The sequence below is a fragment of the Molossus molossus genome, unplaced genomic scaffold (assembly GCF_014108415.1).
Source record: "Molossus molossus isolate mMolMol1 unplaced genomic scaffold, mMolMol1.p scaffold_m16_p_2, whole genome shotgun sequence".
In the NCBI taxonomy this organism is placed as follows: domain Eukaryota; kingdom Metazoa; phylum Chordata; class Mammalia; order Chiroptera; family Molossidae; genus Molossus; species Molossus molossus.
In genome coordinates, this window is record NW_023425355.1 from 105,543,245 (window position 1) to 105,569,066 (window position 25,822).

Here is a 25,822-nt window from a genome sequence, read left to right on the forward strand (position 1 = left end):
TGCTGGGGTGCCCAGGTCCACTGTGGGTGCTGCTGGGTTGCATGGGACTGGCAAGGCTATGGATGAGTGGCATGGGTTTGGTGGGGGCGTGACTGGGGTGCACAGGTCTGGCAGGGGCAGGGCTGGGGTGTCCTTGTCCATCGGGGGTGGGGCTGGCATGCCTGGGCCCTGCACTTGCGGGGCTGGCATGCACAACTCCTATGGTAACAGGGCTGCTACCATGCACTTTTCCCATGGTGGTGGTGTTACTGCCTTGTGCCTCTCCTGTGGCAATGTGGCAGGTCCAAGGAGGACCCAGCAGATTTTTCAAAATGGTGGTGCTTTCCATCCCCAAGCGGGGAGAAGCACTTGCCAAGCAGTGCACAGTGGTATCTGGCTGCTCCCCTTCTGTAGCACCAGACCTATTTGCCCTACGTTTCCATACTGCCATGCAGGTGCTTACCCACACTCACTCCCACTCACACTCTCTCTCGCACTTGCTCACCCACACACACACTCAACTTCAATCCAGTGTTGCCTGCTGCCTGTTCTCTGATTTTTCCATCTCCTCATTCATTTTTAATTGAGATATAATTGACATACAACATATTAGTTTTACCTATACAACATAATTATTTGATATTTGTATATATTGTGAACTGATTACCACAATAATTCTTAGCATCCATCACCACACATAGTTAGAATTTTTTTTCTTGTAATGAGAATTTTTAAAATTTACTCTCTTGTGAACTTTCAGATATCCAGTACAGTATTATTAACTGTAGTCACCATGTTTTACATTAAAATGAGGGACTTAGCCCGGCCAGTATGGCTCAGTAGATTGAGCATCGTCGAATGGACTGAGAGGTCCCGGTTTGATTACCAGTCAGGGCACATGCCCAGGTTGCAGGCTCGATCCCCAGTGGGGGGCATGCAGGAGGCAGCTGATTGATGTATCTCTTACATTGATGTTTCTATCTCTCTCTCCCTTCCTCTCTCTCTGAAAAATCAATAAAAACATTTTTTGAAAATCCAGAACTTAATCAAATTATAATGGGAAGTTTATACCTTTCAACCATCTTTACCCATTTCATCTACCCCCTCCCCCCATCTCTGACAACCACTGAGCTGTTCTTGGTATCTCTGTGAGTTTAGGTATTTTTGTTTGTTTTTAGTTTTAAATTTGTGTATAAGTGAAATCATATGGTATTTGTCTTTTTTCTGTTTGACTTATTTCATTTAATATAATGCTCTCAAGGTATTTCCATATTGTTGCAAATGGTTTTATAGTTTCAGGTCTTACATTCAGATCTTTATTCTATTTTGAGTTAATTTGTATACATGGTATAAGATAATAGTCTAGATTCATTCTTTTGCATGTGGCTGTCTAGTTTCTCCAACACCATTTATTGAAGAGACTGTCATTTCCCTATTCTGTATTCTTGGCTCCTTTGTCATAAATTAATTGACTATTTACACACACACACACACACACACACATGTTGGTTTATTTCTGTGCTCTCTATTCAGTCCCATTGATCTATGTGTCTATTTTTATGCCAATACTATTCTGTTTTGATTACTACATCATTGTAATATGATTTGAAATTAGGAAGCATGATGCTAACTTTGTTCTTTCTCAAGACTGCTTTGGCTATTCAGGGCATTTTGTACTTCCATAGAAATTTTAAGATTGTTGGTTCTGTTTCTGTGACTCATTCATTTTTATAGCAGCATAGTATTCCATTAGTGAATGTATCAGTTTGTTCAACCATTCTATGTACATGAGAATTTTGGTTGTTTCCAGTATTTTGAAATTGTTTCCAGTATACCATTGTAGTTGCTAAATTCCCTCCTGTAGAGGTTGTACTGTTTCCACTCCCACTAACAATGTACGATGGTGCCTGTTTCTACTCTGTTGCACTAACAGAGTATGTTGTCAGGCTTTTAATTTTTTTCAACGTGCTAGGTTGGAAATGGTATCTCTCTATAGTTTGAATTGGTATTACTCTTACTATGAGTGAGTTGAAAATAATTTTATATATTTAAGAGCAATTTTTATATCTTTGTTTTGAATTTTCTGTCAAGCATTTGGCCCTTTTACCCCTTGGTTTTTAAGAGTCCTTTACATATTAAGGATATTAACCTTTATCTTTGATATATGTTGTAACAATCTTTATATGTGATATATATTACAACAGTTTCCTCCTAGTTTGTCATTTGTCTTTGGATTTATGTCTTTGGACTCGCAAAAGTGTTTATATTTTCATGATTGTATCTATAATTTTTTTTATTATATCTGTACCTTTATTTACAGTTAAAAAGTCTTTCCCTTTATTCAGGCTACCCAGGCATACACCCATGCTTTCTTATAATACTTTGTGGGGTTTAAGTTTTTTACATTATGCCCCTGATCAATTTGGTGTTTATTTTTATGTATGGTATGAGGTATGGATCCAATTTATCCTTTCCAAATGGCTCTCCAATTACTATTTATTACAATGTGTATCTGTCACCCTGTACTTTGAGAGAATGCATGCATCAAAGTATGCTCTAGTATCCAGTAGGGCTACTCCCTCCCTCACACTTTTCCTTTTCTACTGTCTTTCTAACTATGCTTGCATATTTATTTTTAAATGACCTTTAATATTATCTTGTTAGTACCATTAAAGAGCTTTTTTTTTTTTTAATTGGGGTCACATTAAATTTGTATGTTAACTTAGGGATAACTACATCTTTGTGACTTTGAGTCATTCTATCTGTGAAGAGTTTGACAAACCTGAAGTTGGAGGAACAACCCCTATAAGAGACCATTCTCACTTCTGACACTACCTACAAATTTGAGGGTTCCCAGGAGCATCCTTAGGTTTTCTAATTCACTGAAAGGACTCATAGAACTCACTGGAAGCTGTTATTCTCATGGTTATGTCTTGTTACAGGGAGAGGACACAGATTGGAATCCACCAAGGGAAGAAGTGCATAGGGCAGGATTCAAGAAATCACTAAACACAGGTCTTCCACTTTTCTCTCCCCATGGAGCTGGGATGTGTGACTTCATTGGCATTGATCTGTGATAGTGCCCATGGAGTTCTGCCAACCAAGGAAGCTCACATGAGCATTGATGTCCAGAGATTTTATTAGGGCTTCATTTTATACATATGATTGTCCACGTGCTCTCCATCTCCAGCCCCTTGGGGAGTGACCCAGAGCACCCACCCTAAATCACACAGTTGATCTTTCCGGTGTGGCCAGCCCTCACCTTAAATCACATTATTATGGTACCCATGGTGACCCAAGGCTCCCATGCAAAACGTCCTTCCATGCTTCCTCCTTCCATTCCAGTCTGCCCTCCATCCCTCCCTCATCTATCTAGCTATCTGTGTGTTTGTCTATTTACCTTTGGTTATTTTAAGGAAATTACCATCAATTGTAATCTTTAGTGTTTTTAAAAATCAGGCTTGGGTATTGAATTGTGTTTCAATATTTTTGTATCAGCATTTCTTATGTTAATTCTATTAATCATATAAATTTACTCCTTAGGTCTACTTAAATGGTGAATTATATTAAGGAATTTTCTAGTATTGAACTATTATTGTGTGCCTGGACTAAATCTTACTTCGTCATTACCTATTATTGTCTTTTTTTGTTTTTTATCCTCACCCAAGGACATATTTTCATTTTTTGTTCAGATAGAGCAGGAGGGAAAGAGAGGAAGAGAGAGAGAGAAACATGGACGTGAAAGGCACACATCAAGTGGCTGCCATCTGCACGACCCAACCAGGGCTGGGGACAAACTGCAACCGAAGTACGTGCCCTTAGCGGGAACTGAACCCAGGTCTCTCTGGACCGCAGGCCGATGCTCTAACCGCTGAGCCAAACTGACAGGGCTATTGTCTTTTTTTTTTTTTAATCCTCACCCAAAGATATTTTTCTATTTATCTTCAGATAGAGTAGGAGGGAGAGAGAGAGAGAGAGAAACATTGACGGGAGATGGACATGTCAACTGGTTGCCTCCTGCACAACCCCGACCAGGGCTGAGGACGAACTGCAACCAAGGTATGTGCCCTTGACCGGAATCAAACTTGAGACTCATTGGTCCATGAGCTGATACTCAATGGTGAGCCAAACCGGCCAGGGCTCTATTATTATTGTCTTAATGTGGACCTATTCTGTTTGCTTAACTATTATTTAGGATTTTTACATTGATGTTCCTAAGTGAGATTAGTCTGCAGTTTTCTTGTTTTGTACAATCATAAATGAGCTTATGTATCAGATTTATACTTGTTCATGCCAGAATTTGGAAGCTTTTATTTTCTATGCTTGGGGAGAATTATAGCAGTTAGAGTCTTGGGTCTTTTATGAGCATGAGTCTTATTTTGGACATATCTGTGGGCTTTCAAAATTTCCCTGTACATGGGTGTTTTGTTTTTTTAATCCTCACCCAAGGACATTTTTGCATTTATCTTCAGATAGAGCGGGAGGGAGAGAGGGAAGAAGAGAGAGAGAAACATCGACGTGAGAGAGACCCATCGAGTGGTCGCCACCCAGGCAACTAGGGCCAGGGACAGACCACAACCGAGGTACGTGCCATTAGTGGGAACCGAACCTGGGACAGTCCGGTCCATGGGCTGACGCTCCAACTGCTGAGCCAAACTGGCCAGGGCAGGTGCTTTTTTTTAAATTTATTTTTCAATTACAGTTTATATTCAGTATTTTGTATTAGTTTCAGGTGTACAGCATAGTGGTGAGCCAATCATATACTTTACAAAGTGGTCCCCCTGATATTTTAAGTACCCACCTAACACTGTACATAGTTATTATGGTATATTGATTATATTCCCTATGCTGTATCTTACATCCCTGGGACTATTTTGACTACCAGTTTGTAGTTCTTAACCCCTTCATCTTTTTCACCCAGTCCCTCAGCACCCCTTCCCCTAATGGCAACCATCAGTCAGTTCTTTGTATCTATGAATCTGTTTCTATTTTGTTTGTTTATTTTGCCACATATAAGTGAAGTCATATGATATTTGTCTTTGTCTGATTTATTTCACTTGGTATAAAACCTTCTAGGTCCATCCATGCTGTTACAAATGGTAGAATTGCATTCTTTTTTATGGGTGCTTTTGAATGTTCTAATTTCCCATAGAATCTCCGCCAGCTTTTCCTCTCAGGCATTAGACAATCTATTATATGTCTGGACTGTAATCTTTTGTCCCAGGCGTCTGTGGGTTGTTAGTTTGCCTTGGACCCTTTAAAAACAATACCAGCTGTTTTTCTGGCCTGAGTTCTGAATTAGGTGAGGCAACAATGAGCACCTTGCATCAGTACTTCCAGTAGCCCCAGGCAGGTGAGAATAGACACACTAATTATTGAATAAGGTCTCTCTGCTCCCTCCAGAACCAGGGATCCCACACTGGGACATGGGCTGTCACTGCCACTCATGGAAGGGGGAGGGGCAAGGATAAGTAAAAGTGCCATAAAGTTTTCCCACCATCTTTAAGTTGCTTTTTTCTTGTTTCCATGTTCACTTGGTTTCTGCACACCTTTGACTGTTTTTCAGAGTTCTAATTAAGTTGGTTCTGACAGTTCCTGCTTGTTTTTTTATGTTTCTGTGGGGGACTGAGACCGTGGAGCTGCCTACTCTGTCATATGGCTGATGTCATTGTGAGGTGAATTTCTTATCACCTGAAATATTTTCTCATTTTCTGTTATTCTTAAAGAGGCTTTGAATGAATGTAGACTGCTTTTTCATCTGTTTGGTTTGAGGACATTGTTGGAGGTTGGGGTGGCTTTTGCACAATTCTTGTTTCAAGACCATCCTTTTTTGCCAGTGAGTCAAGTGCAGTTTACTTAATGGATAACTTTTTTTGGCACTGTGGAGAGCCACTGATGTGTGTGCTTTGACTTGTTTTCATTTGTTTTGGTCATTCTTTGTCTTATATGACCCTACATTTCCCTTTAGATTTTCCCTTCACTACCCAGTCTCACTACCCAGTCTTCTCATTCCTTTTTACCCTCTGATGCCTCAGAAGTGATGCTTTTTTTGTGACTGCCATCTTTTGTTCCTCACACTTTTCCTATAATTGGCGCTCTGATATATCTGGCCAGTTTTTTTCAGTATTTTCATACTTACTGTAGATTTTCTCTTTCTGAGCATGATTTCAGCTCACTCTTAGGTGCCCTTCTCCCCCTTCTGCTCTCTTGACTCTTTTTTCAGACTCTTCTCACATTCCAGAAAGGCTTGTGATAATAGTTTGAAAGCCAGCTCAGCAGTAATTATTTTTTTACTTATAGGTATTTAGAAATTTGTAGTAGTCTCAATTTTTTATTATGTTATACTGAAGGTATAGGTTGCGTGTGGTTTTACTTGTTCTTCATGTTGATCTCTACAGTTTTTTGGGGGATATGTGGAGAGATTTGGATTTACATAGATGCAATTATTGTAGATTACTTGGAAGCTATTTACATTTATAATTTTAAAAATTAAGGTATAATTTGTACATAGTAAAAGTGACCCTCTTTAGCATATAGTTCTGTGAGTTTTGACAAACTTAATACGGCATGTAACTGACACCACAATGAAGACATAAAACAGTTCTTTCACCTCCCAATATTTCCCTTTGTGGTAATCACTGATATATTTTTTGGTCTCTATGATATTGCCTTTTCCATGGTGTTATGCAAATAGAATTATATAGTATGTAGCTTTTGAGTCTGACTTCTTTCACTTAGCATAATACATTTGTGGGTCATCCATGTTGTTGCAGGTATCATTAGTTCTTTCATTTTTATTGCTGAGTAGAATTATTACATTGTATGGATTCCAGGTTGTGTGTTCATTCACTGGTTGAAAAACATTTGGGTTGTTTCCGATTTGGGTGATTACAAATATAGCTGCTATATAAATATCCATGTATAAGTTTTGAGGTTTACATAAGTTTTCATTCAATTTGGGTAAATATACTTGTGAGTGAGATTGCCGGATCATATGGGAATTTATGTTTAACTTAATAAGAAACTGGAAAACTGTTTTCCAAAGTGGTTGTGCCATTTTGCATTCCTACCCATGATATATGAGAGTTTTAGTTGTTCTATCCTCACCAGCACTTAGTATTTTCAAGTATTTCTTTCTTCCATTCTCATAGGTGTATAGTGGTATCTCATTGTGGTTTTAATTTGTAGTTTACTCATGACTAATGATGTTAAACATCTTTGTATGTGCTTATTTGTTATTTGTATATCTTCTTAGGTGAATTATCTTTCAGTTGCCTTTTTTGTTTTTTAGCTTTGAGAGTTTTTATATATTGTCAATACAACTTCTTTGCCAGATATGTGATTCGTAAATATTTTCTCCTGGGTTTGGATTTTTATTCTCTTAACATTGACTTTTGAATTTTGGTGGCACATTGAGAAATTATTTAGCTAACCTAAGGTTAAAAAGATTTTCTCATATATTAGATTGTACATTTAGGCCTGTAATCCATTTTGAGTTAATTTTTATATATGTTGGAGGTATGGCTTAAAGTGTGTTTTTTGGTTTTTTTTTGGGGGGGGGGGGTTTGCCTATGGATATCCAATTGTTCCAGTACCATTTGTTGAAATGGAAACTCCCATTTTCCATTGAATTGCCTTTGTACTTTTGTTGCAAATAATTTTTAAGTATGAAGATATAAAATACATTTAATTATAACATACATGAAGTACAGTTTATAAGTCTCTAGCTTGATGAATTATTGCAAAGTGAACACACTGTGTGACCACCCCATAGGTCAAGATTAAAACATAATCAGGATCTCCGAATCCCCACTCAGGCCTGCTCCCAATCAATACCACTCCCAGAGGTCATCACTCTCCTGAGTTCTAACATCATGAATTGGCCTTGCCTGTTCTCTTACTATATATAGATAGTGTATGCAAATCATTAACTTTAGTAAATAATGCCAAACTGTTGCCCCAAGCAATTATACATTTTTGCATTCCTACTAACAGCATGTGAAAGTTCCCATATCAAAACATTATAATATTTTAGTCTGCTTAATTGTAACCTTTATGGTGGGTGCATAGTGGTGTCTCATTGTGGCTTAAATTTTTTTATTAATTGATTTTTGTAACAGATGTTTCTCCTTTTTCCCCCATAGACACCCTCCTCCCGATCCCGCTCCCCCGCCCCAGCATTGTTGTCTATGTCCATTGGTTACATATACGTGCATATAAGTTCTTTGGTTTATCTCCCCTGCCCCCCGAAGTGTGTCAGTCTGAACCGTACTCCTTTCTATGTCTGGGTCTATTCTGTTCATCAGCTTATTTTGTTTATTATATTCCACAAATAAGTAAGATCATGTGGTATTTGTCTTTCTCTTATTGGTTTATTTCGCTTAGCATAATACTCTCCAGGTCCCTTCATGCCATCTCAAATGGTAAGAGATCTTTCTTCCTTACAGCTGCATAGTGTTCCATTATGTACCACAGTTTTGTTTTTTTATCCACTCAACTACTGATGGACACTTGGGCTATTTCCAGATCTTAGCAATTGTAAATAGTGCTGCTATGAACATAGGGGTAGATATATTCTTTCTGATTGGTGTTTCAGGCTTCTTAGGATATATTCCTAGAAGTGGGATCACTGGGTCAAATGGCGGTTTCATTTTTAATTTTTTGAGGAAACACCATATTCTTTTCCATAGTGACCGCACCAGTCTGCATTCCCACCAACAGTGTACTAGAGTCCCCTTTTCTCCAAACCCTCGCCAGCACTTGTTATTTGATGATTTGTTGATGGCGACCATTCTGACAGGTGTGAGGTGATACCTCATAGTTGCATTAATTTGCATCTCTCTGACGATTAGTGACTTTGAGCATTTTTTCGTATCTGTCTCTTGGCCATTTGTATGACCTGTTTGGAGAGGTGTCTATTTAGGTCATTTGCCTGTTTTTTAATTGGGTTATTTGTCTTCCTTGAGTTGTATGAGTGCTCTATATATTTTGGAAATTAACCCCTTATCTGATGTATCATTGGCAATTATGCTCTCCTGTATAGTGGGTTCCCTTTCCATTTTGATGCTTGTTTCTTTTGCCGTGCAGAAACTTTTTAGTTTGATGTAGTTGCATGTGTTCATTTTTTCTTTTGTTTCTCTTGTCTTAAGTGTTGTATCAGTAAAAATTCTGCTGTGTGAAGTCTGAAATTTTGTTGTCTACATTTTCTTCTAGGATTTTTATGGATTCACGAGTCACATTTAAGTCTTTTATTCATTTTGAGTTTATTTTTGTGTATGGTGTAAGTTGGTGGTCTAGTTTCATTTTTTTATATGTAGCTGTCCAATTTTCCCAACACCATTTATTAAAGAGGCTGTCTTTACTCCATTGTATGCTTTTGCCACCTTTGTCAAATGTCTTGGGTCAATTTCTGGGTTCTCTGTTCCGTTCTATTGATTTATATCCCTGTTCTTGTGTTGTGGCTTCAATTTTCATTTACCTGAGTGCTAATGGGATTGAGTACATTTCATTGGTTACCTGAATGCTAATGAGGTCAAGTACATTTTCTCATGTTCATAGGTCATTTGGATTTTCTTTTTAGTGAAGTGCCTATTCACATCTCTTGTCTATTTTTGTGTTGTTTGTATGATTCTTACTGATGTGTAGAGGTTATTTTATACGTTTCAAATAAGATCTCCTTATCACTTATGAATGTTGCAGATAATCTCCCCATCTATAGCTTGACTTTTTACTGTTGTACTTTTATTTATTTATTTATTTTTATCCTCATCCGAGGATATTTTCCATTTTTTTGTACAGATAGAGTGGGAGGGAGAGAGAGAGGAAGGGAGAGAGAGAGAGAAACATCGACGTGAAGGGACACATCGAGTGGCTGCCACCCGCACGACCAACCAGGGCCGGGGACAAACTGCAACCGAAGTACGTGCCCTTAACGGAAACCGAACCCGGATCTCTCCGGACCGCAGGCCGTTCTAACCGCTGAGCCAAACCGGCCAGGGCCTGTTGTACTTTTAATCTTATAACATTTGTAAGTCTTTTCCTTTAAGAGTGGTGCTTTTTATGCCTTGTTTTATAATTATTTTTCTATCCAAGACTGAAAACATTTTCTATATTATTTTCTAGACACTTTATTGTGTTGCCTTTCACATTACATTTACAATTTACCTGTAGCTGATTTTTGTGTGTGGTGAGTGTTAGGGGTTAAATGTCATTATCCCTCATATAGACATCTGGTAACCCATTTATTTGAAAAGACCATCCTCTCCCCACTGTTTTGAAGGCCAACTTTGTCATAACTCAGGTGTCCATACATATTTGGATTATTTTTTTAGTTCTACTGAACTATTTTTCTAGCCTTGTGCTAATACCACATTCTTACATGTTCTATTATTTAATAGTTTTTATACTATGAGATTTGTGATTTTCCCACAAAGTAGGTCACTAACTTGATATGAAGTAGGCATCCTGTATTAAGTCATCATCATGAACTGGGAACCCAATCATAAGTTTCCCTAAGTTCTATCCTCATCACCTGGTGATCAGAGTTTTAGAATAAAAGCAATGTAAAATTACAGGGACTCGTGACATTTGAGGATGTGGCTGTGGATTTCACTCAGGAGGAATGGCAGTACCTGAACCCTCCCCAGAGGATCCTATACAGGGACGTGATGCTAGAGACCTATAGCAACCTGGTTTCTGTGGGTAAGAATGACTTCCTCAGGTAATTTTGCTATTTATGATTATTGTGTCAAATAGAGGGCCTTTACTTTCTCAGTTTGGGAAATTTGCTAGGTCTCTGAACTGTTTGGAGAGTTTAACTCTGAATTCCAGGAATCAGAGTTCCTTTTTCCCCTTTTCTCTCCTGACAAGTTGTTTGTGAACTAAAAACCCAAGTGAAAGTATTTGACTTAACTATTGTGTCAAGCAATAAGTCCCTTGTGCTGCCCCAGTCTCCACCTCCCCCTTTCTCAAAAGCTCTGAAGACCAAGGAGGTGTTGCTGTCATTTCTCATTAGCAGGGCAGCAGGCTACCAAACCAGATCTCATCCTCAAATTGGAGGTAGAAGAACCATGCCTGGCAGAAGGAAAAATCCCAGTCCGGAGCTTTCCAGGTAAGTGGGATTGACCCAGGCTATGGGACATGAGGTCCCAGCTTTTCAGTCAGGGGTGAGGATCTGTGAAAGGGCTTTAAGAACATCTGGGGTAAGGTTGTGGCCCTTTGTTGTTGTTTGTGGACAGAGACATGAATACCCCAGGCATAAGACTGACTCCCCCTTGCCTGTCCCACACCTACCAGACCACTCTCTTGAGTTGGTGTTCACCTACAAGTTTCTACACTGCTCCTTTCCCCATTATAAGTGTCTGGTATATGCCAACCCCTTGACCCCAAATCCTGCCACTTCTACCATTCTCATTTCTCATGGCCTTATCTAAAGACAGGCCCACATTAGTTACAGGCCTTGGCTAATGCTACAATTTCAGATTGAATTACCTGATTCCATTCAGTTTAGATATTCCTATCAGATTTATTCTCCTAAAACATTTTGATTATCTCTTTTTTAAAAAGCTTTATTGAGATAATTTATATACCACAAAATTCACTCTTTTGAAGTACACATATTCAGTGATTTTTTTAGTATATTCACAGAATTGTGCAACCCATCACCACTACCTAATTTTAGAACATTATAATCACCCAAAAGGAAACCCCTATCTTTTTTTTTTTTTTTCCTCACCCGAGGACACTTTTTTTGCATTTATCTTCAGATAGAGCAGGAGGGAGAGAGGGAGGAAGAGAGAGAGAAACATCAATGTGAGAGAGACACATTGAGTGGCTGCTGCCCACGCAACCCCAATTAGGGCCGGGGACAAACTGCAACTGAGGTTCGTGCCCTTAGCAGCAACTGGACCCGGGACTCTCTGGTCTGTGGGCCAACGCTCTAACTGCTGAGCCAAACTGGCCAGGGCAGGAAACCCCTATATTTTATCAGTCACTCTCCCTCCCCCTCTTTCCAGCCTCTGGCAACAACTCATCTACTTTCTGTCTCTATGGTTTTGCCTCTTCTGGACATTTCATGTAAATGGAACCATACAAAATGTGGCCGGCCTTATATGTCTGGATTCTTTCACTTTTTGGCATGTTTTCAGGGGTTGTCCATTCATATTGTGGCATGTATCAGTACTTCATTTATGGCAGAATGATATTCCATTGTGTGGATATGCCCTATTTTGTGTTTCATTTGTTGGACATTTAGGTTATTTCTACTTTAATGCTTCTATGAACATTAATATAGAAGTTCGGTGGTGATGTCTGTTTTCATTTCTTTAGAGTACATACATAGCAGTGGAATTGTTGAACAGTGTGATAACTGTGTGTTTAACATTTTATGGAACTGCCAAACTGTGTAAATACACTGTTCCTCAAAAAAAAATTTTAATATGTTTTTATTGATTTTCTTTTAGAGAGAGAAGAAGGGAGAGAGAGAAACATTGATGTGAGAGAGAAACATTGATCGGTAGCCTCTAGCATGGCCCAACACTGGGGATCGAGCCTGCAATCCGGGCATGTCCCTGACCAGGAATCAAATTGGGACCTCCCAGTCCATGGGATGATGTTCAATCCAATGAGCCACACCAGCCGGGCCCTCAAAATTTTTTCATCCAGTGGTTTTAACATCCCCTGGTGATTCTTGCCTAAATCAGTTATTGTTGAGATAATTGAAAAATTATGGATTTTCTGTCATCCCTTCTACATTTGCAAGTTGGCACTCTTCTGTAAAGAACTTTCCCTTATTGCCCTGGCCGGTATGGCTCAGCAATAAGAGCGTCACCCACAGACCAAAGAGTCCTGGGTTCGATTCTGGCCAAGGGCATGTACCTCAGTAGCAGTTTGTCTCCCTTCATGGTTTGGGTTGTGCAGGTGGCAGCCAGTCAATGTGTCTCTCTCACATCAATGTTTCTCTTTCTCTCTCTCTTCCTCCCTCTCTCCCTCCAGCTCTATCTGAAGATTAATGTAAAAATATCCTCGGGTGAGGATAAAAAAAAAAAAGAACTTTCCCTTACCTCATCTCCATTATGTAATTAATTTTAATCTCAGTATGGACTCGTGGATTTCTATTTTTCAATGTATTATAATCCATTACTTTCTACTGTCATTATTCATTTTAATGTTCAAATTGTTCTCAGTTTGGCTAATAAGAATCCCTCCAGTCTGGCTCTTCTGTCTTTTGACATATCTCCATCATTCCTTGAGCACTTTCCAGCACAAAAATATGTTCCAGGTTCACCTTGTATTTTCCCCATTTCAGACCTGGAATGAGCAACTTCTCCAAGGATCCCTATTCTGATTAGTGGGGAGTGGTATATAGAAATGATTTAGGTGCTGACTATGCTCATGGCTACTCAGATTCTTGTCTTATAATCTATAGATGATTACCCTCCATCTGTCTTTTTCCCCTTGTATTATATTTTTTAAGTAACTGGGCCATTTGTCCTTTAATTTCTCACATTCTGGATTTTGCTGTTAAAATATTGATATTTTGATATTTAACATATTCCTCTCCCTGTTTTTCTTGCAAACTGGTAGTTAGATCCCAAAGCTTGAGCAGATTCAGGGTTTGATTTTTTTTTTTTTTTAGCAAGATTACTTCCTAGCTGGTGTAACATACTTCCATCAGGAGGCATGTGATTGTCTGTCTTTTTTTTATGTTATGAGGCATTGGTAATTATTGCTTAGATTCATTAATTCATTAATGGTTGCAAAATGGTAACACTCAAATCTATCATTCCTTCTTTGTTGACTAACTGGAATACTTCTGTAAAGAGGGATTGCCCTGTTTGGTTATATATGAGTTATATATTGTACAGAATAAGTACATAGTATACATGAGTTACATGTTTTTCCATTTGTTTACTAGTTTTCAGAATAAGGAGTTGGTTTTGTAGCATCATTCAAAGGTGACTAATATGCCTTTTATAAGTATCATTATGGGTTTAAACATGGTTATGTTTTAATCCATTGCTTTATCCTTATTATGAATCAGAGTGCTCTATCTCTGGCCAATGGAAACTCCTTCAAAAGGCTTCTGAGTCTTTGGTAGAGTCCTTGATTTCTGGTGTTACAAGATGTTCCAGGTTCATTTTACGTATTTCCTGTCTCTGACCTGGAATCAGACACTTCTTCTAGGAAACCTGGTTCTTTTTAGTAGTAAATGTTATAAGATCACAATTTGGATGTTAGGGAATAATTTCTAGGCCTTTTCATTGACAGAGGTAGGAACTATGTAAAAACCAGTTTTTAAAGAGAAAATGCATCATATATTCAAATTGATATATACAAATCAAATTCTGGACTTAAAAGTGTTTAATTTATTAATATTACATCTGATGATAGTGTTAATCTAAAAGTAAAAGGCCAAAGTGAGAGGTAACAAGCATTTATTTGAGATTTTAAAAAAAATAACTATTCATTACAAATTGGTAGTTACAGAATAGTCATGGTGATGTAAAGTACAGCATAGGGAATATAGTCAATAATATTGGAATAACTATGTATGGTGCCAGGTGGGTACTAGAAACATGGAGGGAACACTTTGTAAAGTTTATGATTGTCTAACTACTATCTCATATACCTGAAACTAATACAAAATAATATTGAATGTAAACTGTAAATGAAAAATAAACTTTAAAAGTTCTTTTTTAAAAAAAGAGTAGCCACCCCGGCCAGTGTGGCTCAGTGGTTGAGCATCAACCCATGGACCAAGAGGTCACTGGTTCGATTCCTGGCCAGGGCACATGCCCAGGTTGTGGGCTTGATCCCCGGTTAGGGGTGTGCAGGAGGCAGCCGATCCATGTATGTTTCTATTTCTCTCTTCCTCTCCCTTCCTCTTTCTCTAAAAAAAAAAAAATCAATAAAAACATAGTTTTGTTTTTTTTTTAAGAATAACTATTTGGGAAGCACTGATTCAGGCAGAAACTCAAATAGCATTCTGATTAGGAGACAGACAACGGTTATTAATGAGAAAGGGAAGGGAAACAATTATATCAATAAAAGGAAGGCATTTCTATGGGTACAGATAATCTAACAGTGATGCTAATTCTAAGCAATGTTTTAAATTTTCAGTCCAGTAGTTTGGTAGTTGTCAGTCCAGTGGTCACAATATCTGCTTTCTTGTTATCTTTCCAAAAAGTTGTTTGAGGTACAATGCTGCATTAGGCCCAGTCCACAGGTTTTTTTGCCCTGTTTTTAACATCCAAAGGTTTGAAGAGTAACATGTGCAAGGCGGTTCCTCTAGGATGACAGCTCCAACTCCATTTTAAAGTGGCTCCATATATATTATTTTTACAGTAGTATTGTTAGTATTATACTGAGACTGCTGAATGTGTATAGAGAGTTGAATTAGTTGAAGTAATCATGTTGGTGCCATTGAGAATCAAGACATTTCATCTTGGTCATTAGAAAATACAGATGAGGATATTTATTATTAGGGAATCCTTTTATATTGAATTTTGCTGTCTGATTATATAAAATTTGCAAATGATAAAGAACAGAAGTTCAACTGAGTAATTTTGAAAATCTAATTGACATTAAACAATTCATGAATCAGGGACCATTCCATCTAGCAAATAGAAGGGAGGTCCAAGGAGTTGTACAACATGTAAGGTTTTTATAAACAGAAGGAAATTGGAACAAGGAGGTTTAAAAGAGTGTATTATTTCAGACAAGGTCACCTTCCCTTAGGGGAAGGAAGGGGATCTTATCAGGCAGATTATTACCTCATTAATTTTGATCAGGAAATTCTAGAGTGGTTTTAAAATTCCACTCCTGGGTGAGACAGAAACTGCAGTTATTAAGCCTTGATGGGGCTTACAACAAGTGACTCCATTTTGTGTCTGTTGTTTGTTTTTAGCACAAATACTTGCTTGGCTCCAAAATGAAATCTAGGAAACAGGTATATTCCAAGAAGTTCAGTTTCTCTTCCTCTCCATCCCACTTTCTTCTTTCTTTCTCTCTGTAGATTAACACTACCATCAGGTGTAACCATTTATTAAAATTTAGAAGTTTATTTTTCCATTGTTTTTTACAACATGAGCCTGTATAAATATGTATTTATATATTTTTCCTTCTTTAGAAAAATGTTAGCCTACTATGCACAGTTTTATTAAACTTGTTTTCACTTGATATTCAAGAACATGTTAAATATATTGAGATAGTTCTTGTTTTTTATAGCAATATAGTGGCTCTTAATCATAATATTAGTAGCAGTAGTAGTAGTAGTAGTAGCAGCAGCAATAGTGTAGTCATTGTTCTAGTAAACATTTGAAAGCACTGCCTATATTGCCATGCATACTCTAAGTAATTTAATATCAACAAACATTTGGGTGAGCACTATTATGATTCCTGTTTTCCAGGTGGGAAAGTAAGACACAGATAGATTAGATAACTTGTCTAAGTTCACAAAGCAAGTGAAAGGCTAAGGCAGGATTTGATCCTGGGCTAGAGAGCTCATGACCCTAGCCACATGTGCTTTGCTCCTTCTTACCACCTCAGGAAGTTCAGATTCAGTAGATCCTTGGTGGGACTTGGGTCCCATCAAATGTATTTTGTAAAATCTTTTTCTATGATTCTAATGTTCACTCCTGGTTAAAAACTAGTGCTTTGCAATCCAAAGAAAAGATGTCACAAGAAGAAAAACCACAGCTGTGTGTTCCATTTTAAAATTCAGTATTATCATAAATGTTATTCTTATTAAACCTAAGTGGTTTAGTTATTTATACTCTTCTTTCAACTTCTCTGTATGTTTGAAATTTTTTATATTAAATTTTAGGAAAAGGCAAGAATAAAAGTAAACTTCAAAAATGATTTAAAAAATAAGTATATGTGCAAAAAGTATTTAGCATATTGTTTTGTTAATCCTCACCTGAGGATATTTTTTCCATGGATTTTTTTAGAGAGAGTGGAAAGGAAGGAGGAGGAGGGAGGGAAGGAGGGATGGAGAGAGAGAGAAAGAGAAACATTGATGTGAGAGACATATTGATTAGTTGCCTCCCGCACATGCCCCATCTGGGGCCAGGAATGGAATCTGCAACCCAGGTACATGCCCTTGACCGAGAATCAAACCCTCAACTTTTTGGTCCATGGGCTAGTGCTCTAACCACTGAGCAAAACCAGCCAGGGCTATTTACCATATTTTATTTGCTTCAACATCCCACTGGATTTTAAGACACACCACTATGAGAGAAAAATTGCCACCAATTAATTTTTGACGTGTCATTGATTATAAGGTGCATCTAGATTCAGAAATGTTAAAATGTGGAATAATATTCATCTTGTGATTGATGAAATAGGGTATAGTAATGGGAAGGCTTTGCAATTTTAACTGAATGAGCGGTACAGATGAACTACTTTAGAAGTTAATAAAAATTAAAGCTATAGGTGTAAGTTTTGTAAAGCTTGAACTTCTTGAAAGTTATCTAGATTCTGAATATAGCAAAATATGGAAGACTGGGATCTGTGGGTGATGGGATATGAGGAAGGGTTTGGAGTTAATAATAGACATAGCTTTTAGTGGAAATAGTATAGACAGGAATAGAAGATGGTGTTGAAGAACTGTGAGTGCAAGCTTAGAGGGATACAAAGGTATAAGTCATGTACAGTTAAGAGTTCATGGTAAATGAAGATTAAAGGTGATAAGGTCAACAGAGTTGATGGAAAGAAAAGATGATATAAATATAGAGATAAAGACTTAGGTGTCAGGGTAAGATTATTCTTGGTTACAAAAAGACTAGCTAGTGGGAGTTTAATTAAAAAAATAAAAATAAAAACACAGAATCTGATGGTCAAGTTTCTCTCTCCAGGAACTCTGATAAAATGAGATAATAGTATCAGCTTTCATCTGGCAGGGCATTTCTAAAGAAGACCCATTCCATAATGTCAAAATATAAAAATGATTTATTCTACTTCTTTCTAGAAGAAGCCTGCCAAGTTGATGAACAGATTGAGAGGCAGCGCCAGGATGATGAAGATAAATGTTTGTTGATGCAAGTTGGATTCTCTGACAAGAAAACAATTACCACCAAGAATGACCGTGACTATAATGTATTTGAAAACACACTTTATATGAGTTCAAACCTTGTTGCTTCAATACAAAGACTCCAAAAACATGAGTCATTTGGAAATAATATGGTAGATAATTTAGACTTATTTAGTAGAAGCTCTGTAGGAAAGAAACATGATAATGGATGTGCAAAATTATTATTCCATACTGAATATGAGAAAACAACTCCTGGAGTGAAAACCTATGTATATAAAGAGTGTGCGAAGACGCTCAGGCGAAAGAAAGGTCTTAGTCTACATCAGAGAATTAAAAATGGAGAGAAACCCTTTGAGTGTACTGCATGTAGGAAAACCTTCAGCAAGAAGTCACACCTCATTGTACATTGGAGAACTCATACGGGAGAGAAACCTTTTGGATGTACTGAATGTGGAAAAGCCTTTAGCCAAAAATCTCAGCTCATTATACACCTGAGAACTCATACAGGAGAGAGACCCTTTGAGTGTCCAGAATGTGGCAAAGCCTTCAGAGAAAAGTCAACTGTCATCATACATTACAGGACTCATACAGGAGAGAAACCTTATGAATGTAATGAATGTGGAAAAGCCTTCACTCAGAAGTCAAACCTCATTGTCCACCAGAAAACCCACACAGGAGAGAAAACGTATGAATGCACTAAATGTGGGGAATCTTTCATACAGAAGCTTGATCTAATTATACACCATAGTACTCATACAGGAAAGAAACCCCATGAATGTAATGAGTGTAAGAAAACTTTCAGTGATAAGTCAACTCTCATTATACATCAAAGAACTCATACGGGAGAGAAACCTCATAAATGTGCTGAATGTGGGAAGTCGTTCAATGAGAAGTCCACTCTCATTGTGCATCAGAGAACTCATACAGGAGAGAAACCCTATGAATGTGATGTGTGTGGGAAAACCTTCACCCAAAAATCAAACCTTGGTGTACATCAGAGAACTCATTCTGGAGAGAAACCCTTTGAATGTAACGAATGTGAGAAAGCATTCTCTCAGAAATCCTATCTCATGCTACACCAGAGAGGTCATACAGGAGAGAAGCCCTATGAATGCAATGAATGTGAAAAAGCATTTTCCCAGAAATCGTATCTCATTATACATCAAAGAACTCATACAGAAGAAAAACCCTATAAGTGTAATGAATGTGGCAAAGCCTTCAGAGAAAAGTCAAAGCTCATTATACATCAGAGAATTCATACAGGAGAAAAACCCTATGAATGTCCTGTATGTTGGAAAGCTTTTAGCCAGAAGTCACAGCTCATAATACATCAGCGAACACACACAGGAGAGAAACCCTATGCGTGCACTGAGTGTGGCAAAGCCTTTAGAGAAAAATCAACATTCACTGTACACCAAAGAACTCATACTGGAGAGAAACCCTATAAGTGTGCAGAATGTGGGAAAGCCTTTACCCAAAAATCAAACCTTATTGTACATCAGAAAACACATACAGGAAAGAAAGCCCATGGGAAAGGCCACACCCGGAAGTCAAAGCTCATCGCACATTAGAGAGTAAATCAATAGTGTCTGTTATGTTCCCTGAAGGAAAGTTTTGTTATTAACATTTTTAAAGTATGTTCTGACTTCTGGTTTAAATATAAGGGATAAAGTCAGCCTTTTTTTGCCTTTCATCAGTCTTTACCCAAAAGCTACAGGGAAACAAAGAAGCAGAAGTATAATCTCTGTGTCTGACAAAATTAGCATATAGCTGAAACCCTGATGAGAGGGCTGCCATAGGCAGATATATGAGATCTCAGAAGAGAGAGAATGCTTAAGGCTGCAGATGTGAGGCAGTACTTGTAGGGTGTATGCTGAGGTTCAGGATACACCCTGAGTGCAACATCATATACAAACACAACAGCAGTAACCCAGGACATGGGTGGGTGGGAGGTAGGATGTTTCCTAGACCCATTTGGCATCTAAGGAGAGACAGGCAGGGGCCTTGACAAGGAATTGCTTAGACAAACTATATTTAGCAAAAACTAGTCTGGTAAGCAGAGGAGCAATTGGTGGGGGCTGGGGCAAGAGAAGGGAGTGTTCCTTGTGACGAATCCTACAACTGCCCCTATTTACTAACTCCAGATAGGTGAAGTTTGAAAGAAATACCAAAAGGGGGGGATCCCAGTTGTAGGAAAATCTCTGATCTGCCTTAAATGTGGCCCCGGTTTCTTTTCCCACATGAATCTTCAGCAAACATCAAGTCCAGGAAAAACTCTTAATCAAAGAGGAATGATTCCAAAGTAACCAAAACCACAAATGTACATGGATTTTTCAGCAGTTTCACTTCTCAGAATGCATATACACATGCATGTACAAAATGATGCATACACAAAGGTATTCATTGATGCACTGTCTGTGAAAACAAAAGGTTGGAAGCTGTCTAAATGACAAAACCAGCAGTCTGGTTCCTGAAATCCTAATATGTTGATACAGCAAACTCCTAGGTAGACCAAAATGAATAAAATAAAGAGAACTTGGACACCATTTATGTAGTGATGTGGGATGCTCTCCAACATGCATTATTAGGTGGAAAAAGCAAGGTGCAGGATAGTGAGTATAGTGTGCTACCATATGTATATAAAAAGAACACATGGTAAGTATGTAATTGAGTGTATATGCATAAACTGTCTCTGGAAAGATATACAAGAAGCTAGAAACCATGATTACCTCTGGGAAAAAGAAGGGGAAGTGGGTGGCTGGAGGGATGGAATTGAGAGGGAGACAACTGTATATCCTTTCATAACTTTTGAAATTTGTATTATGTGGATGTACTACCTTATCAATCAATAAATAAAACTTTTAAAACTCATAGTTCTATTGCTATTATAATGAAATCAGATTCTAGATATAGGATTTTATAACATTTAATAGAGTTATGTTCAGTGTGGAGTTTTAATTTTTTAGAGTGAATAAATTGAATAATCAGAACAATAGATATTCATTCAGTTCCAAAAGCACACAGGTATTACTTTCCTGGGGGTGTCAAATAAAGTGATTCTCAGATCAGCTGGGACCACATTATGTAAACCTAAAATGATTGAGACTGGTACACACTTCTTATTTAGTATACACAGTTACATCTGTGAAAATATCCTGTACTAAAGCCTGCCAATGGCTTTCCATACCTTAACAAAATGATTTAAATTTGTGTGTGTGTGTGCTCGCGTGCATTTTTAACGAGATATAAAGTATACATCCACAGAGAAGTTGAATAACTCATCCCTCAGGTCACACTACTGCTGGTGACATTTTCCAAGGTGAGGGACAGATTAAGAGCTGTGTGAATGGACATGTCCAAAGACTATGTAACAGCACATTACTCCAGAATATGAAGTCCCACAATGTGAATAACTGTCTTTGTGGCCCTCGTGCTTCTGTGGTAGAATTGGGCAACCCAAGCTATGTAAAACCTGGGCCTGGTCATTGTTTGGATTTAATAAAACAGGTGGGTGAATCAAACCTGAGACCCTGACTATGCCCTCCTAGGCTTTGTCTATTCTCTAAATTATTATGTAAGAAATAAGCCCAGGGTTTAATTTTTTTAGGAGCTGTATTAAGTCAGACATGTCATACAGAGGGGGGCAAAAATAGGTTGACAGTTGTTCATATAGAAAATACAATAATTAGCCCTGGCCAGTTTGGCTCAGCAGTTAGAGCATTGGCCTGTGGTCCAGAGAGACCGGGTTCAGTTCCCGCTAAGGGCACGTACCTCGGTTGCAGTTTGTCCCTGGCCCTGGTTGGTCATACGGGTGGCAGCCACTCGATGTGTCCCTTTCACGTCAATGTGTCTCTCTCTCTCTCTCTTTCTCTCTCTCTCTCTTTCTCTCTCTCTCTCTCTCTCTCTCTCTCTCTCTCTCTGTCTTCCTCTCTCTCCCTCCCACTCTGAACAAAATTGGAAAAATGTCCTCGGGTAAGGATAAAAAAAATACAATAATTAGTAATAATACAAGGATAAACTATTTCATGTACTCACAACTGTAAACCTACTTTTGCCCCACACTAGTGCCTTTCCAGGGAGAGGAAAGCTTGCGGGGAAATGTGTGGCTGGCCTCCTTGCTCCTTGTGCAGTCTGCTGAGAGAGTGCCCAAGGGCACTAGAGATGAAATATTTCATTTTCCTGCTGATAAAGAATATTCCTGGGGTTTCAGGGCCATCAAAGGTCATCATGAAGTGTGGTGGGGCAAGTCAGATAGTACCATTTCAGGTTAATCTTAGACTCCTTCCTGGGACACAGATGGTAACCTGATGGGCCACATGTGGGTGAATGGGTGGGAGGAGTGATGGATAAACAGCAGGATGTGGGAGAATTGAAGGAAGAGAAATATGGGAGTAATGAAGGGCCAAGTGTGGGGGGATGGAGTGTTAAAGGGCAGAGTAGGGATGAATCGGGAAGAGTATGGAGAAATGGGAATATCCAATGAAGGGAAATCTTGGAGAAAACATAAGTAAATATGAATAATGCCGGGAGAGTGGGAGTAAGTAGAGTTTAACTGAGTGGGCAGAGAGTGGATGTTGGAAATGTGGACAGAGGGGAGTAAATGGGAAGTGATATGAGGCATGGTGGGAATGAGGCATAGTAAAGAGCAGTCAGGCCAATGCAAAGTGTTTGTGAGTGCAAAGAAAGTATGGGCTGTCAATGTGGGAACGGGAGTGAATGGCACTCTGGTGAGTAACAGGGATCTGTGGGGTCTCGGGATCTCAGTAATGCAGGATCTCAAGTTTGTGAGGACTGAGTGAAGAGGCAGGAGATGGTCACTGGGGTTTCTGCACAAAAAAGAGCTGCCCCCAAGGACTCCACAGTGAAAGGATGGGAACAGCCTGCACTCAGGGGACACTGTTCAATGAATGTCCCCTCCATATTTCCGTGTTCTTGTTATTTATATACACTCAGAGAGGGAGAGGCCCCACCACAAGTGTATCCCTGATACCTTCCCCAAATCAGCTCTGTTTTGCCTGTAGGCCAACCTTGAGTCCTGCTCCCTATTATTTATGCCAGTTATTTAATTTGTCTTATTGCTATAGTTAAAAGCTCTAAAATGAGATTCATTATGATCCTTTTTCAACCTGTTCCCCAGGACCCTCGAGGCAACCCTTGGATCCCTAAGATCAGCCCTTTGACCTTTGATTAGATCTATAACCACCCAGATCAGTACAGGGTCCCCAATATTTTTAAACAATACTATAAAAATAATGGGTTATTTCTCTAGCAAGACTCTCCAAACTATGAATTATGATCCCTTCTCAACTCATCCTCTGGGATTTGTTAATATGAGAAATTCCCTTGATGCAATGATGAACCCCAGTATACCACCAGGCAAGCTATTCCAGAGGTCTCAGAATAGAAAGGCTTACAGACCAAAATAAAATGCTCATCATGCCCTGGTTGGGTTGGCTCAGCGGTTAGAGTGTCAGCCTGCAGTCCAGAGAAACCCGGGTTCGGTTCCCACTAAGGGCGCGTACCTCGGTTGCAGTTTGTCCCCGGCCCTGGTTGGTCGTGCGGGTGGCAGCCACTCGTGTCCCTTTCACATTGATGTTTCTCTCTCTCTCTCTCTTCCACTCTAGCTGAACAAAAATTGGAAAAAAAATGTCCTCAGGTGAGGATAAAATAAAATGTTCATCATATGGCCAAATCAATTTAAAAACACAAAACCTATTTTAAAATGCATCAAGAAAGAGATGGGTTAACATAGGATAGAGTGCAAACTGGGTAAAAAAAAAAAAAAAACACATTTTCTGAATCCTTTGTTATATAATGTCATACTCTTCGTCTCTATATTTCTCTCTTGCATCAGCCTCAATGATTACTAGTACCAGAGTTGAGGTGTGAACAAGAGGCCCAAACCGACTGAAGGTGCCCAGAGCCAGTGGCATACCCCACTCTTCTTAGCTGTAGCTCACCAATAAGCCTCCTGCACAGTCATGGGTTTTGTCTGTGTTCAGTGGAACAATACTGAGTGTCACCAATTGGTGGCTGATTTAAGTAAAATGTAACTGTTGATTGAGGTGGTAGGATAACTTATGACTTGGTCTTTGCATTCCTTCCATCTTTAAGTAACACTCTTGTTTGTTCCATCATATGTTCCATTTATTCTATTTATATTCCATGTATCCCACAAGCTAGTAACATACTTGATAACTATATTTAACACATCTTATGAATTCTGCCTGTGTCTCAAAAGCTGTGTGCTTACTCATCTATACTTTACACATGAGTTCTGTTCATATCTCAAGCTTTTATTTATTTTGAAAATGGCTGACACTGGTTTATTTCGATTTCAAACTCTGAAACAGTGAGTAAGAAACCCACAGGAGGATGGACCATCTCCCAGTCACAGACAATGCTGCCTCTTTCATTAACTGGAGAATGCCGTGAAAACAACTATTTACCCAAACAATATAGTATGTTCATACATTTTGGATACCCCTCCATTCCACAAAACAAATGTGCTATTGTAACAAAATGAGCATATTCATTTAAACAATTCACAATTCTTAATAAAAAGAGCATCAAGTTTTAAAAACTACTTTGAATAATACTATTTCACATCAGTACAATGTGTTAAAATTTTTAAATATTCTGAATCAAAAGTAGGTAGGCATGTTCTGGCAAGAAGTACTCCTGGAGATGGTTTAAATACCAAATATCATTTCTAACATTTTTCAAGGTTTAAAGGGACAGTAAATCAGATAATTAAATGGTTACTGTAGATCTGTCTTAATTTGTTCTTAAACTTTTTGATCCCATTTATTGACACTTAGAAAGATAAGACCAAACCTTTCTTACATTTTCAATATTCAGTTCAAATAAATAAAACCAAAGAAAGCTTCCACAATTGCCAAAGCTGGTGCTCTGACAAACTAGCTTATCACGACTTCAATAGTTTGCGATAATTCAATTATGTAAAAATCAGTTCATGGTTTGACTCTTTGAAACCTCAACTGATCCTGTCTGTGCAGGAAGTGTGGCCAAGGGTGAGGCCTGACTCCTGAGCAGACGTCTGGCCGAAGATGAAGTTATCAGGCCGAAAGAGCTGCCCAAAAGGCCCAGACCTCACACTCTCCATGGTGCGGGGTTCCAAGTCCACCAGGGCAGCCCTGGGCACGTATTTCTGAGATGATGACTCATTGTAGTAAACGTTGATTCCCTCCAGTTGCAACGCCGAGTCACCCACGTAGCCTCCCGCCGGGTCGATACCATGTTCATCGCTGATCACTTCCCAAAACTTGTTGCCTATCTGGTTCCCGCACTGGCCCGCCTGGATGTGCACGATCTCCCTCATGGCAGGCGCCGGCTCTGCGCTCAGAAAGCTCGCTCTTCCAACTGCCTGGGCGACTGTGGGCCAGCGGCACCCATATCTCAAGCTTTTCAATTACTATCTATGCTTAACACTTCTTATGAGTTACCTCCATCACATTTATTTTCATATCCTCTGGAGGACAAGCCACAGAGAAAAATCAAAGGAAGTTCTTTCAAAAGATTAACAAAAGTCAGAAACCCTAGACTTATCAAGAAACAAAAAGGAAAAACTCAAATTTTCAAATGATATAATGAACTTCACAGATTCTATAAGCATTAAAATGACAATAAGGGGATTATGAGAAAACTTTATGCCAATAAAGTTCATCAGTCAATATAATTAATAAAGGATAAAAATCACAATGATTTGTATAGATGCAGAAAAATGGATCACATAAATTCAACACCCATTCATAATAATTCTTAGCAAACTAGGAATAGGAAAGAACTTCC

General features: G+C 38.6%; 1 protein-coding gene across 3 annotated transcripts in view; it reads left to right on the forward strand.

Moving 5' to 3' along the window:
* Positions 1-20,793, forward strand: part of LOC118636620 (zinc finger protein 182) — a 38,710-nt gene extending 17,917 nt beyond the window's left edge. Inside the window, exons 3-5 of one of the 3 annotated variants that reach the window (XM_036271748.1) lie at positions 10,554-10,680; positions 10,994-11,089; positions 17,948-20,793. In XM_036271748.1, coding sequence (XP_036127641.1) covers positions 10,554-10,680; positions 10,994-11,089; positions 17,948-19,581 — 1,857 coding nt within the window. In that variant the 3' untranslated portion in view covers positions 19,582-20,793. Of the gene's footprint in view, positions 1-10,553; positions 10,700-10,993; positions 11,090-17,947 lie in introns of those variants that run through there. The other 2 variants (XM_036271749.1, XM_036271750.1) reach the window with 2 other exon arrangements.
* The last annotated feature ends 5,029 nt before the right edge of the window (positions 20,794-25,822 follow it).